This window comes from Neolamprologus brichardi, chromosome 12, assembly GCF_056152115.1.
Source record: "Neolamprologus brichardi isolate AB-2024 chromosome 12, ASM5615211v1, whole genome shotgun sequence".
In the NCBI taxonomy this organism is placed as follows: domain Eukaryota; kingdom Metazoa; phylum Chordata; class Actinopteri; order Cichliformes; family Cichlidae; genus Neolamprologus; species Neolamprologus brichardi.
The window spans coordinates 28,704,918-28,720,927 of record NC_142115.1 but is presented as its reverse complement, the minus strand read 5'-3'; the positions used below and the strand labels follow the sequence as shown (position 1 = coordinate 28,720,927).

General features: G+C 37.6%; 1 protein-coding gene across 1 annotated transcript in view; it reads right to left on the bottom strand.

Moving 5' to 3' along the window:
• Positions 1 to 2,538: 2,538 nt before the first annotated feature.
• Positions 2,539 to 16,010, bottom strand: part of tmem8b (transmembrane protein 8B) — a 33,063-nt gene continuing 19,591 nt past the window's right edge. Inside the window, exons 7-13 of the mRNA XM_006790015.3 lie at positions 15,725 to 15,821; positions 15,410 to 15,533; positions 12,843 to 12,985; positions 11,329 to 11,507; positions 9,748 to 9,894; positions 6,466 to 6,582; positions 2,539 to 3,644 (exon numbers count right to left, since the gene is read on the bottom strand). Coding sequence (XP_006790078.2) covers positions 3,309 to 3,644; positions 6,466 to 6,582; positions 9,748 to 9,894; positions 11,329 to 11,507; positions 12,843 to 12,985; positions 15,410 to 15,533; positions 15,725 to 15,821 — 1,143 coding nt within the window. The 3' untranslated portion in view covers positions 2,539 to 3,308. The remainder of the gene's footprint in view (positions 3,645 to 6,465; positions 6,583 to 9,747; positions 9,895 to 11,328; positions 11,508 to 12,842; positions 12,986 to 15,409; positions 15,534 to 15,724; positions 15,822 to 16,010) is intronic.

Sequence of the window (16,010 nt, the reverse complement as noted above, 5' to 3'; positions counted from 1 at the left end):
CACAGTGACATCATCTAATAGACTTCAGAGATTCTTTTGAAACCTTTTCTTTGACATTTTGGCTGTTGGCATTTGTTTGTTTGTTTTCTAAAAATTCAACACAACCATATTTAGATCACGAGGTAGTACCGAGGAGCTAATGCTAGTACTAGCTTAGTTTCCAAAAATCTAATGTGTGACTCTGTTGACTGATGATAAATGTTTTAGCTGCCCAGTAACAGTTTTAATCTTGTTTGGTGTTCAGGTGTTGGACCTGTTTCCAATGCTTACCAAAAGAAACATTATGTGATTTGATATCATTTCAACCTCAGACACCTTGTCTTTCACTCATTTATGGCGAAGGACATATAAATTATAATATAAGAACATATACAACGTGTGTTTTTTCTTGTGTGTCTGTGTTCCAACCCTCCAACTCTCTGCTCCTGCATTCCTGCACATTTTACACTCTGTTTTGTGAGAACTACTCTGTATTGTTTCACATTCTGTCACAACTGTAAATCAGGAACAGGAAACAACAAGTAGCTGTGCCTGTGCCTGCTTTTCAATCAAAATGGTGAAAATATTCTCTAAGAGAACTTTGCGATTTCAGACAAAAGAGAAAGTCTGGAAGAAGATTTTTCAATACAGAGTCCTTTTGCCTTTGTTGGATCCCAACCCTTCTTTATTGGACAGCAGGGTTGGGAAACAGTCTGGGGCAAACTCAAACTCGGCCCCTGTGGTAAGGACTCTAATGTTCAATATATGGCTCACCTACTCAATCAAGTGAGCTACAGAAGGACCATTAATTCAGAGTATAACAGTGAGTTTGAAGACGCGGATGAGGCTGACCATCATTTTGCTCCCAAATAGTCCCATCAGCAGCCATCAAGGGGGGGAAATGGATGTCAAAAATGGTGAGAGCGAATGGTCTTCATGCCCAAGAAATAAGCCATCCCACATGACTGCCCCCACGATGCAACCAGGGCCAGCACAAATGGTGTGACGTGAAATCTTTAACTTTACATCCAAGATGCCATCTAGAAAACCATCCTGACCGTGAGATGTTCCTTGATATAAATTCTCCTCCTTATCAAGGAGCAACAGAAGCATGTAAGAGGTGTGTGGGTCCAAGATAGACAGAAAGATAGATAAAGTGCATGAATTAAGTATGCAACACACAGAGCAAAACTCTGTCCCTTGTGTGGTTTATATGCTGGCACCAACAGGCTATTTATTTAATGGGAGCTGAACTATAGACTGAGATGAATTGTTTGGAATTGGGACAAAGTAAACATATGTTAAGTATTTTTACAGACTGTTATGACTAAATTGAATAAAAAAGACCCAAAATGCAAAAGTTGGCCAGGTATCAAAATGTGAACATCACATAAGGGTTAAAGGAAAATGCAATCAGTGGAGAAACTGAACCGATAACTCTGCATGGTCTCACAATGTCTTCCGACTGAGTAACAGGCTCATAATCATGAGATAGCCTTCACTCTAAAGCATTCCCTTCTTTATCATACATTTTATTCTAAATGAGGATCATAATGTACAAAATGAGGATCAGGCTGCACTGATGAAGCCTTGAAACTGGCAATTGTGATTATAAACTCATCAGGAAAAGTGTTTACTGAGGCCACCAATCAAGTGAAAACTAGGATCATTTTCTTATAGACTTCTTTACATTTGGACTTATGTTTTTATACAGCTAGCTCTCTGCCTCCCCAGAGGCTATATTTATCTTTATATAAAGTCTCAGATCCAAAGACATGAAAGTGTATAATGGTAAACAGATGTGTGAGGGCAACAGCAGTGAGAATAACCTAATATACTATATAACTGCTTTGCTTTTAAACTCTCAGCTGACTGCATTTACATGCAAAAAGCATCTGATACTGTAGGTTATCAAGCTAAGACTCAAAGAACTCTTATATTTGCTTATTTAATATGATGTAAAACGGTTTTTCCAGGTTTTCTGTCTTTTTTGCTGTAGCTAACAGCTTCATCACCGTCTTGCTTTATACCTACAGGGATGCTGTATCAGTTTACTCAAGACAAAGGATTAAATGAGCGTACTTTCAAAATGTCTCTGAGCACTGTGATCATATCTTATTGGAGGGCTATCAAGGCCAGGTACAATTTTCACTTGTACACCTGCCAAAACAATAAATTATTGAATCTATTCTGAAATAAAAAGAACAAAAACCTGAAACCACCCAGAACGATAAATATTGAAGAACGACTGATGGATCACACCTAAAAGGAATACAGCAAACAGTAATAAAACTTTTACAGCTTTTCTTTTCCTTATATAAGAAGAGAGTCTACATATAAACAGTATGGACTGAAGCGGCATTCATGCTCCCGCTCTCTAGGAGAATTATTTATCTTTAGCTCTATTCCTGGGAGGATGCTTTTGACAACATCTCATCTCACTGTCTGAAAACCACTGGCATCCATTAGGGCCAGGAATTGCACTACGATGTCTTTGTGGGAGGCTTTGCCAGTTGCACTACGTTTAAAAGCTTCGAAAGAAGCAAAGCAATACTGAGGCAAAGAAAGAAAACATTTATTGTTCATGAATGTGGTGTCACACAGGTCCTGTCAGAAAAGAGCAGGGAGGTGAGGTCTTGGTTTGAGGTCTCTGAAGTAATCCTGCCTCCCCTCTTCTCTAAGCACAGGAAACTGGACTTTGGAGCTGTTCTTTTTCAAGAACAATCAGCACATTCGTGTAAAAGCAGTACATTGCAAAAGACAGTCTAACATTCCACATGACAGCTAGGTTTTACATTTGTGATGCCCACTGTAATTTATATCCTTATAAAAATTTACAGAATAACATTTTTGTGTCTCAGTGCAAAAGATATATATTCCAAAAGAATTTCAGAAAAGCCGTGCCCTTGTTAAATGTCCGTCCATATCCCTCCCCTTATCTGTACCCCTACAATAGTATAATTGGCCTGTTTACTGTACAAGACCACCAATAAATAACTAACAGAAGCAGTTTTACAGTCACTGTCAGGTAGCAGCAGTGTTTCAGCTTAGACTTTAAATACATATTCACAAACAACAGTGTGTCACTGTACACCCACAATTCATCAGAACTTTAACTATAGATAATAATAATAATAATTACATTTGTATTGATAGTAATTACCATGACAATAACAACGGAAAAAAAGAAATACATAGTGTCACATCGGCATTAAAGTATTTACATTGCTTTTTCAAGTTCTGTGGCTTAATTTCCCGTGTGTGAATTTCCCAAGTAAAAGAAGGCAATGAAGTGTCTCTAAGGTAAAAGGTTGACAGTGGGGAGTTTATCAGCTGGTGCAGATGCTATTGATGGAAATGATGCCTGGGTCCACCAGGCCAAGCTCCTCATGCTCATTCACGCACAGCTGATAGCCACAGCCCCGCCTACGCTTCAGTGGGGTCACCTTGGCATCCGGCTTGGCTCGAGGTGGCAGGAGAAAGCCCACACTCCCTGCAATCAGCATGTGCCAGATGCTGTGTATGTAGAAGTAGTTCTCCTCCGTCTCCACAAAGGCGTAGAGCGCCACGGCAGATGTGGCAATCATGGTGCCCGGGAAAAGGAAGAACACCCAGCGCTTCCAGGTGGGCGGGTAGCAACGTCGACGCCGGATGGTGCGCACAGTCTGACAAGGTCCACAGACACATAAAAAAAAAAGATTATCAATATCACTATTTACACCTGTTTTTTTTCCTGAAAGCTCACAAAGTAACATTTTCCAATGGGAACAGTTTAATACCCACTCATAATTTCATACAGGAAATGACAGCTTCCAAAAGAAATTCCATGAAAAGAAAAACACAGCGCCAATCCTTTACTGAGATCCATTTACAGACCAAGAAAAAGACTTAATTTATTCCCATATGTGCTGTGTTGCCTGCAACCAATATAACCCTAGCAACAACCACTAAGAACCTGAAAAAATCTATTTTTGCATTCATGTGTATCTGACCTCATCACCACAGACTAGAAAGCAGAGTTATAATGTGCGCTTCCCAGGGCTGTGTGTAAACACGTGTTTGAACACATTGTCATGTGTGTTTCTTTTACGCTCACATGTTAACAGCGTGATGTGTGTCAAAGGCAGCAGAGTCTCACGTAGCAAACCACAAAGTGTTTTATATAGTGAAGTTTATTTTCATAGTTCATAGTTTGTTTTCCACATGAATTGATCTCCAAGGCCTTGTGTTTAACGGTCTTACTAATTTAATGAACTTTTTTATGTAGAAAGAGCATATTGAAGTGGGAGATCACACAGGGAGAGTCATTAAAGAACTGAGACCAGTGGGATTTCAGCGAGGGACCACTAGACATCTCTATTTTATTGCAGGTGAAGAGGGATGGTATTCTCCGTGAATCTCTTGTGGTTTTATTGTATGAAATTTTGTATTCATGCCTAGCGCCGCAGAAAAAGTCTATCATCTGGATCAGCTGATGGATTAGTGACGTGCCTGTCGATGCTTTATCTGCTTTTTTATGTTTCTTTGCTGGAGCTGGATATGAAATCTATTTTTGAGAATATGTGCTAATGCTTTCTGTAAGTGTCCCATGATTGCCTCTATTACAGCGCAAAGAGAAATGAACATTTAATTTCATTCAGTCTCTATTTTCATCGCTTCATAAACACTGATTGCTTGAATGATTTTTTTTTCTTTCTCAAAAGGCTATTATGAAGAATTTGACACAATATAAGGGGAAATGTAAGCTGGTCATGAATGACAAAAGTAATTACATGCACGAAATGGCTCTGTATGCATTTAACAATGAAGAATGCAAAATCCTCGCATACTTTTGTGGTTAAGCCAAATAATTCTAGACCAGGATTGTGTTTTTATGTATGAGGCAGGGACCTCATTTAGTTTGAAGAATTAGGGATATTTGGCATTGACAGAGTTGAACTTCCCCCCCTTCCTCTTGCTGCTAATGACACCCCTGCACAGCAGCAGACGCTCTGTGCCCTCCGCTTGACTGATCTAATTCGGTTGTGTCTGAGAACATTCCGAATGCCAAGCTTTGCAGAAACATGACAAGCTGAAATGAAAGGGCTCTTGTAGAAAATGTGCAGTGCTCAGACTCGGAGTTGGAGTACAGAGCGGAGAATGTTGAAATGCAGACATACGCTGTTGAACCGCTGATAAATTATTAAGTGTCAGGTAATCAAAGCAGAATCCTGGGTTCATCTTTAAAAACTGCAACATTAGCATGAGATTCAACTGCCTTTAAGGAAAGGTTGCTGCGAGGAGTTTATTCCTATGCAGTCTGTTGTTTCATTTGCCAAGGGAGGATGAGAGATTATCTGTCTCTGTTTATACTTCCAGTCCGCAGACACTGTCACAGTATATCATTTGCCACTCGTCAAATAACATATGTCAACAAACCATCTATAATTGAATTACAAATCAGCCAAAGACTAAAGAAAATCAGTCAAATATTGAAAGCCGGTAGCTTTACATACATTTCCAGTGAATTATTTTAAAGCATTTAGAAAGAAGACATTTTTGACAATAGTAAAAAAAATACACTTTCCTACTTATTGTGCTAAAGCTGCAGGGTTTACATGGTGGAATTAAACAGTGCTTCGTCTTCCAATATTTCTGTAGGATCCTCCAGCTCGCAGATAGATAACTCTCAGCGCTACAACTCCCACACTTTATTCAGCACAAAGCTTTCTCCAAGGAAACCACAAACCTTGTTTTCAAACTCATGTCAGAGGTTTGGTGTTAAAGGCTTTTTTTCCACAAGAACCTTGCCTGAAAGACTATTATTTTTTATCTTCTCAGTTCAGGGAGCACATTATGACTCGAAGAAGAGTCAGTGAAAGTACAAGCTGAGTTATAATGGAACTACAACCCATGACTAATACCCACAGGCTGCAAAACTTTTAAAGCCCCTTCAATACTAATGTAAAATAGCTTCATTGGTCAGAAAACCACCAGTTTTTTATGCATGCACATGTTCCAAGCCTATGTTAGCTTACATGACAGATTTAATCCTTTTATACTTACTATCATCAGGGACTAGAGGGACTGTGGAGACGCATTTTATTTGCATGTCTGAACCAGCGTGAATGTTAAAGACAAATTATGTATTAAAGTAACAGTTTCATGTTGTGCACAAATATAAAATAAAAAATCTATTGCACAATAATTTTACACCCTATAAATACATGCAGAAATGCTTTTACACCTGATTTATACGGGTTTAACTTGATTTTAATAAGCATAATATAATGTAATAATATAAATTTTGGCACAAGAAAAAAAAATTACCCAGCCCACTATAAATTTTTAAAGGTTATATATATATATTGGATAAAGATTTTTAGTGTGATACTTTACTTTATATGTTCTTATCTTATATCATATCATATTTTTATTTTTACGTATTTATCGCTTTAGACTGTTTCTCTACAGTTCCTATAAATAAGTAGATCATTTTTCCCTTACCCATGCCACGGCCATGATGCCCAGAGCAAACAGGCTGGGTCCCAGCAGGTTCCACAGACCATGACGGTCCAGCTGCAATGCCATGGACAGAGACATCGCCCCCAGCAGATACAGAACCTGACAAAAAAAACATGGATCAATAACTGCCCTCCATAAACACAGTCAGCATTGTTACATGTACATGCAAGAACATATTTGTGCGGTCAGGCGATAGCACAACTCTACCTATGGAGAGGTAAAGACTATTGTCAGTGTGGCAAAGCTGTAATCATTTTTCCATACATATAGCAAAAATGGCTTTGCATCAAATCTCTAAACCATCAGGTGATTCATGTGTGGACTATACTTTCACGTTTTCTCTGTTTTGAGCTGACATCCTGTTATTTGGCTCTCAGAGTTATACTTTTCTTAACACACGTGGTTTTTTGCCATCAAGTTCAAGTTCAAGCCATCAAGAACATAGCTGTGATGCTGCACAGAAATAAGTGCCTTACTAAAAGAAATGTTGTTGTGCTTTGTCAACAAGTTCAACAAGGCTTTGGATGTTGTTATTTTCTACTAGTCACCACAATACTATATTACAAATTTTAGTTTTCAGTTAATAGTCTGCTATTATTAAAGATATCCATGTTATGAAAGAACAAACAGGTTCGCGGTTGAGAATCATAGACAGTTTGACAGTATTGACAGATGGTTTTGAGGCACTATAGAAGTATTTGTTCATGTTATCTATTCAAAACAAGAAAATATAAAATAATGGCAGCTATTTACTGCATTGTTAACTGCCACAACAAGCTACCTTTAGCACACAGCATGCAAGTTTGTGCTCCAAAAGGTAAAAGCCTCTCATTATGTAAATATACAAGCACTTTAATGTACCCGTAGGGAAAATAACTGCAGAGTTCAGGTGAAATCAAAATGGGTATTTTAAAGTGCTTATAGAAAAATACACTAGACCTCTTTTGAAACAGCTGAAAGCCCCAATAAAACAGTGAAAACAAAATGCTAACAATAGAGCCACATGATATATAAAATCAGTTATTTTATTTTATTTCATTGCCAAGCTCACAACTGGACACAAAGCCACAGGATATAAAAGAGATAAAATGAGAATGAAAAAAATCAATAAACTGTGCTACACATGCTCGGGGAGAACTTGAGCCCATCCAGAATGCCTAGGGTCTAGTAGGCAATGTGAGGAGGAATCGGGGATTTTTGAGCTGGTAAGAGATGACCTGTCTGCAGGAGAATAGAACTAATTGGCACACACCAAGGAGGAAAGGAGCAGCATGGTGCAGCCTGAGGACTCGTTGCAGCAACAGTCATCAGTCATGCTGCTCTGGTGGATCACACAGTGGCACAGAAACAAGCATGCGTTGCATGTAGGCATGAATGCATAGTGACAAATGAGCCTGCAGGAATTCTAAAAAAAAAAAAAAAAATCTATTTTTATCTGCAACTTATATTTTCATGCTTAATAAGATATACAGTGTGTCAGATTTAATGTATATAGTATTGGTGCATGTCTAATGACCGTACCACACTGAGGTGTCATATAACAGCCAAGGAAACAGTGGCTAAGTAAAGGTCAGCTTATCATCTTTCAAATAAGAATTTCATAATTAAATAATGCTGGAACCAGTAATATATTAACATATGTCTATATAAAACATTTTTACAAGGTTGTACAGACATTTGATGTACTAAGATTCCTGTGGATTACTGCTAATAACTGCTAAGTTATTAGCAAGGTTACATACTCATTCATTCTATAGTATATTTTCAAATTTGCAAATTATTTGTGAAGTCACGTTACAAATATTAGGAATAATATTGGTTTAATTTCATATCATGAAAAGCAAACAGAAATAGAAAATTCGGAGCGTCAAACACTGAAAGAGAAAACAGCGCTTCTATTTGCAGCAGCTATTTCAGGCATACCTATGTAGCTACTAGTAATTAAGATCATGTGGCTATTTTTTTCTGATTGACTGAACAAACATGTTTGATGTCCTACAGTGCAATTACATTGGTGAGAACAATGTTGTCAGTAAGGAAGGGGCAAAATTACAAAGATGTGATGAAGTGTAATTATCTTCATAATTGTGATCCAGAACTTTCACCAAGTTGAGACTAACATACCTCCTGGTGTTCAATCTTTATGCGAACAAGCATAAAATGATTTTCAGCCAACATTTTTAAGACATTAAGAGCTTTGGGGGTCCAAAAGTCGCATACTACACAGCGAGACAAACAATATTCCATGCTCTTAGGTCCTTTATCCTCTAGTACTAGTGTAACATACAAACAAACACACACATACACACGCTCAGTGTCTTTTTCAAGTACACAAACGCACAAAGTCCCACTTGCCAGTCCTGACATGTGCGATTTGATTAGTGACTGCGTACTGCAGCGCTAAGCAAAAATGAAAACTCTAGAGGACAGCAGATGTTCATGCACTCCCCACCCTCCTCCTACCTCACACCCTCTCTCCACTCTCCCCCCCGCTCTCTGTCTCACTTATGGACATGGACACACATTTACACATACACACACACTTTCCCTCAGACTGCTCCATCTTGGTATGCAGCCAGGGAGTGACCCATGGAGAAGGTGCACCTGTTAGTGTTTACCATTACCCACGCAATATGTCAGCAACCAGAGAATTTAGTGCCATGCAATGCTGATTTTAACACATTGATCTTCTCATTTATAACTGAAAATTGAGGCATATGCGGTACTCGTTTATAGAGCTACAGCCTCTCAGTCCTTTAATCTAATCTAATCTAATCTCTCTTTGTTCATGGTCTGGGAGAGTGCAAAGGCATCAGGGTCTGAAAATGTCTGTTTCCGGATGTCTGAATCTACTGACATCTACCTACGACTAACATTTTATTAAGTAGCAAATGTGACAGGCTGAGTTGTTTTTCTAAATGGCTGTTTATCCATTTAGAGACATAATCTCCACATAAAAGGGTATGACCTAAGCTGCACTTCATGTGTCCAAGCTGAAGTGCCGCTTATTACTTTTCAGCTAAAGTGGGGAAAATTAGTGTGTTTATAAATATGCACTGTTAATGATTCCATGCATTTTCTCAATTCATTTGTGTTGAGATCAATGTATCAAAGAACTGTTGATATCACCATGCAAGCCTTACATTTTCATCTTTATAAAGGGAAAAGTTTCTATTACAACAGGACTTTTCAGTTTTATAGAAAGAAAACGAATATCCAGTCTGAGTATCAGTAGAAACAGGCTTCGCTCAGAATTACACATACCTGTTTGATGATGGATTTTAGCCTAGCCATTGCAATGACGGTGACCCACACTGACATGAGAGACCCGAGGAAGTCACAAAACTGCAGAACATCATACTCCATGATGCAAAACACCACAATACCTGGCTGGTCGCATGCATGGTAGAACTGTGAGAAAAGAAGAGAAAGGCACAAAGGTTACAAAAACACGCAGATGTGTCAGAAGAATAGACGGCACAACAGCACAAAAGTATTGATTCTGTAAAAAGCACGAGCTGAATGATAAGCTGAATAAAATAAGCAATACGCGCATACAGGTTATTGCTGGTTACTGACAAAGAAGCTATACAGACCATTCTTTTACAAACTCATCTCAGATTCATTGCAACACAGTGGCATGCACATACTGGCCAACTCTATTTATGTATGAAATCCCACTAGCATATGTTTACAGCTATATTTCTTGCAATTTTATTTTTACAGCTTTGTTGAAAGAAGAAAAAAAAATTCCGGTATGAATACATTATCTATAAAATGTCTACTGTATACACTATCAATAAAAAAAAGCGCTAATGATTATATATATCACATTATCGTCGTAAGACATCGTTCATTTTAAGGAGAACTGGGTTTTTTTTTATCCTTTTATAAAGGAGGATTTCTTTTGTTAAATAATATTTCAAAAAAGTACACAATAGGCACTTTCTCAACAAAAGCATGTGAAACCTTTTCTTCAAGGAGAAATATTAAATTAGTCCCCTGAGATATGAAAAAGCATGGTCTGCTTTTAAATGTAGTTTTCTTTCACTCTATAAAACACACTCTTCTTGGTTAGGAGGCGGATAAAATGCAGCACATTATTAAAAAATAATGATGCCATATCGAGCATTGTTTCTGGCTCCAGCAAGATTTCATCCTTAGCATCAATGGTAACGTTTATTGTCAGTATTTCTTAATTGTAATTCTGTGCTAATATACTAGATGTAGCTTTTTAAAAGGTAGCTGAAAGAAACAAAACAACATACTTCATTTGATTCTAACAGTACTAGCTGCCAAACAGTACTTTTGGTGAGGGTGAAATAATTTACCCAAACTTAATTTAGTTGTAATTTTTGCAGTGAAAATGTTTTCTAAAACTTGCTGTTGCCTGGGGGAAGTTCCTGTAGTGGAAAAGTAATAACGTTATGGCTCTGAGCAGGGGATCATAGTAGGGATACTGGAGCATTTCTGTTTTAATGAAGGACATTCATTTTAATGCTTCCAATGCAGAATAGAATTGTAAGCATAAGTATTTCTGACTGTGGTGTAGCTTTGAATGGCTTACTCAGAAATAGGAGTATGTCATCTGCATACATGGGAATTTGATGCAGAATGTGTTTCCTAGTAAAGCTAGCCTTGCCACAATCTGATGACTTACAGAAAACATCTGCTTTTGTGATTCTTTCTAAATTGTTGTTTCAAATTCAATTTTTTTTTTTATTTGGCACCATGATTGTTTTCTTTATGCTTACTTTTGTGCATTACTGATACCAACTGTTTATTAGCAAAATACCATGCTTAAATAAAAGGAAAATATACTTTAGGTTATCACTTTTCACTCACAGTGGAGAAAAACATGGTGAAGATGTAGACCGAAGCCTCCAGGAGGTAGTGGCTTCGGATGGCGATGGCCACGGGCGGGACAAACATCAGGTTACTGAGACAGAGCAGCAGGGTGGAGAGGAGCTGGAAACTGTACGAATAGGCTTCTGAGTTGTCTGTGCACCCCCATCCATCCCAGCCTAAAATACCAACACACACAGACCCACTTAGTAAATCTGGTACTTTCACCTAAAAAACTAAAGCTCTAAGACAGGTTTTTGTTTTGTTTTTGTTTTTTTTAACAGGCTTTACATGTTGGGGAAAGCATAAATGGTGCCTGACTTCCTTAAACCCTCAATCAACTCCAGGAAAAACATGGTTTTGGTTTATGAATGAGAAGAGTTTCCCCAGCAGGTGAAACTGTTTGTTTCAAACCCTTAATCTCTTAAAATGTATGAAATATTTATTATCTCTTGACAAGAATAATGCCTTAGCAGCCTTTTGCTATGAACAGACATTTCTCTGCAAAAATAATCAAAAACAGATATGTGTGAAGTTGTTTATCCTGCATAATAGAGCCTCCTGGTGTGAACTCACTTCTATTTTAAAAACACCCCCGCTTTGGTACATTGGATCTTTATCAAGTGGTTGATTGAATAAGACAGTGTGAATTAAATATTCGTGAGCACTGTTGAACAGAGGTTTTGCAGTCTGAGATGGGCCAAGGGCAAGTGCTGAATGCAAAGCGTCTGCCAGGAAGCAGTCACACATATGAAGTATGACAATGAATTTAACTGAGGAGAAACCAACTCTGATAAAAGAAGATCAAAGGCAGGATTTAAAAAAGCCTCAGAGGACATGCTTTGTTTAGTTTCATAAGCTCATCTTTTATTGAAAAGCTGTTGGTAATTAAGACTGTGTTTTATTGTCTTATCAAAATGCCTTATATTAGAAGATTAACACCAGGCTGCTGAATGAGTCACTGAAAAGTGGCACATACAATTTAATTGCAGAATTGTCAGCTCAATTCTGGAAAATGACCTGTGCCATCCCACCTGGCTCTCTCTCATTTTCTTGTCACTCCGCATGATGTATTTTCCAACAAATTAGAAATTCTTTGCAGCAGTGATGACCTATTTTCTCAAAGAAAAGTTCTGTCTTATCTTTCATATGCAAAAGAATCTTTTGACAGACAAAAATCAAGTGTAATTATACATTCAGGGTTGCACTTGCATGCTGTTTATTAATTACTAATTAATTACTGATAAATATTTAAGGAGGTTGTTAAATATATACAGTACTAATTATTTTTCCCTTACATAAAACAACTTCCGCTCTTTTATTACTAACTGCATGACTTAGATATTAAAACAGACTCAAAAAAGACTTTACCAGACCACCTCGTTTCAATTTAATTGACAGTGTGCACTACAAGTTCAAATAAATAAACAAGGATTTAACAAAGCTGTCCATTTAAGCTGGAAAAAGTAAGACACTGTGATGGACTGCAATAGATTTTTAAAGTAAAATGTTACCTGCTTTGCATTCACATGCAGCATAAAGGTAATTGTTGGTGCGCAGAAGCTTGCACTGTCCATACGTCCCACAGTCATTGATGCACGGAGTCAGGTATGCACGCATATAAACCTCTGCAGTCACATTGCTGCATTGCTCAAATCTGGAAAAGGCAAAAATATATGATTGCAGGTGATGCCTTCACTGTTCTTCATCTGCATGATGACTTTTGTTTATGGCCAAATGTGTCAGATCTATAGACTGCATAGCTGTGCACACTTTTTAGCATTCCAAATTAAGCTGGTAAACATTATACTTACTAAATACAAATATAACAGCATTGTTATTGTGAGCATGTTATCAGCTGACATTCACATATCACTCCAAGCTCTTTTAGAGCTTTGTCTCACAAAGCCGCTCAGGCGCCTGCGGGGTTTTGTCTAGTTTTCTTGTGTCCTCCAGAAGCCCTCATCACCACAAAACACTGGAGATCAAAAGGTTGTTTCGGCATTGCTGGATGTCAGACAACTTCATTCTATTAGGCCTCGGAAATCTCCAACTTTATAGCGCAATTACAAAACTAATTTTCTGTAAATGATGTCTATTCCACCAAGGGTTGTAGTTTAACCTTCATTAATTATTTTGAATAGGTAACTCAGCTGTAATTTCTCACAAAACTCTAAGTCTACAGGTGACTGCATATTCAGAGACAGAGGTTACTTACTTAATTTGCTCATCTTTAACACTACAAAAACAAAAAATGCTAATCAATCAGTTAAAGAGAATGAAACTTCAAATATGTTTCTTTATGTGTTTCTGCAACATTTTATTAAATTTGTTTTTATTTAGTTGTATACATCAGCTTCACTGTATATTTGAAGGGCACCTGTCATTTACCATCTAATGATACCTGATTGGTTTAGTATATGCAAATGCGTGGAAATCTAGCACATAACACTCTGATCTTTGTCTGCATTTTCATACATCAGCTAAGTGTTCGTGTGAGGATGAGTCCACGTCCCACACCATCTGTTATTATCTGTTATTCAAATTCAATTGGAACTCCCAAGTGGGACGGGAAAAATCTGCTTAATTTCATTCTGTTCACATTTTTGTGCCATAAAGGCTTCGCCAGAACAGCTCAATCTGCTGAATTGCTAATACTTACGAACTCGTATATAACATTACAACAACAAAACTTAATGAAAACATTCGCTCTAACTTCTCTCTCTGACATGATTCGCACCAACTTTAAATAACCCTCAGAGAAAAATACTTTACTTCTTGAATTCACAGGTTAAGTAACACTTACATAAACGTGGAGAGAAAAACAGAAAGAGAGGGACACTGGTGTGGCCTTTGCAGTAGGCCAAAGCCTTATTGGTACCTACAAAGTATACTATTAATATCCAAATACCACTACCAATAAAACAGCATTGCAATAGCATTTTTTTAAAAAAGCTTTTTGCAAACTTTTGTTGGACCCCTTGAATTAAAACTGAATGTGTGCATTTCGATTACAACTTGATTGTTTGATTTAAAATTCACTATGACGTGTGCAAAAAACCATTTCCTAATTGGTAAGTGTGAAAATATGGATAAACCTCAAAATCTAACCCTCCTCTATGTCATATGCTTGGTGTGCACCATACACACATTTATGAAGCCAGTGCCAAATCAGTCTGCTGGGTGACAGATGGCAGAGGATGTGGTTCAATGAGGGAGGCTTCGTCATTCAAACAGAAAGCATGGTGTCTTCATTATGGCAATGAATTATTGATTTTGGTAAACAAACTAGTGATTGTGTTATGCTGACAAATTCAGAAGATATGAATGTCCTATTTTGCAATTGTCTTTGTGTAATTGACAGCAAATATTGTCTCATAGAGGTTGCTGTGGAGCATTGGGACCAGGCCGAAGGACTGATTATGAGAATGTCATAAATTTCTGTCAAAATTTATGACGTTCAGCTTGTTTCGTTGAATTCCTGCTTGTAAATTATGTTTTTGAGACTTTCGAGGTTGAGCACTCAGGAGATTATAGTTCACACAATTTTAAAGGAATAGTTTAAAGAAGGCATAGCTGTAAGGATTCTTACCATTGGACACAATTTATCAAGCCTTTTTGCCAAGTTTTTCAACCTCCTGTTTGACAGGAGGTTCATATTTAATGTATAACCATAAAAGCAAGTATCACAATTTTAACAGAGCAAATATTAATTTCCAAAACTGTAATAATGTCTCTTTATAGGCATAAAAACACAAACTAAAACTTGGTTTAATTCAGCGGTCCCCAACCTTTTTTGCACCACGGACTTAATGATAAAAACGATTTAAAAAAATAACGATAAAAACTGATAAAAACCCTGAAAACCAGAAATTTCACACCCTGGGGGTTGGGGACCGCTGGTTTAATTGATATATATTTAGGATAAGATGAGATGAGAAAGTTACAGCAGTTACAACACTATATGTAAAGCACAGATAATATATAGCAAATATGGAGACTGGTATGAAGCGCTATAAAATAGAATACATAACCAACAAACAGGTAAAGTTCTCAAGGGAAGCAGTGCTTTCTGTCTTACCCATGTTCAGTAGCACATAGAGAGCGCAGACTGAGGTACCAGGTGCCTGTTTGTGGGTAGGGAATCCTCAGTTTGGTGATATTAGTGGAGGTGTTCACAGAGAGGAAAAACCCTGCCACTGATTCTGAAGAAAAAGGTAACACAATAAAACACAGTCCAAGCTGTGACAGAGAAGGTCCATAACTGAATAAGCTTTGCGCATACACGGCAAAAATATCGATTACTTGTGCTGTTCTCACAATTCTACCAATAAACTCGCTTAGATTCAAAATCACACACTATGTGGCTGTTTTGTTTAAGCAAAATTTGGCATACCTGATTCACATTTCAGTGATGTGTTTTCACGTAAGAAAAGTGGCATCCCGTGGTTGAGGCAGCCAAACACTGTGAGATTAGCTCCTTTCAGCGTAGACTGCAGGAAAAACACATAATCAAACGTCATTCATCCGTCCAACCATCAACCATCTGCTGCTATCATTCTGGTGAGCTAACACTGTTCATGATTACCTTTAGGTCTATTTTCTGCACAGCCATGAGATAGTAAACTTTAAAACTAACAAATCAAGTAAAGTGCTCTCTCTCTGTCTGCCAGAGGCACCTA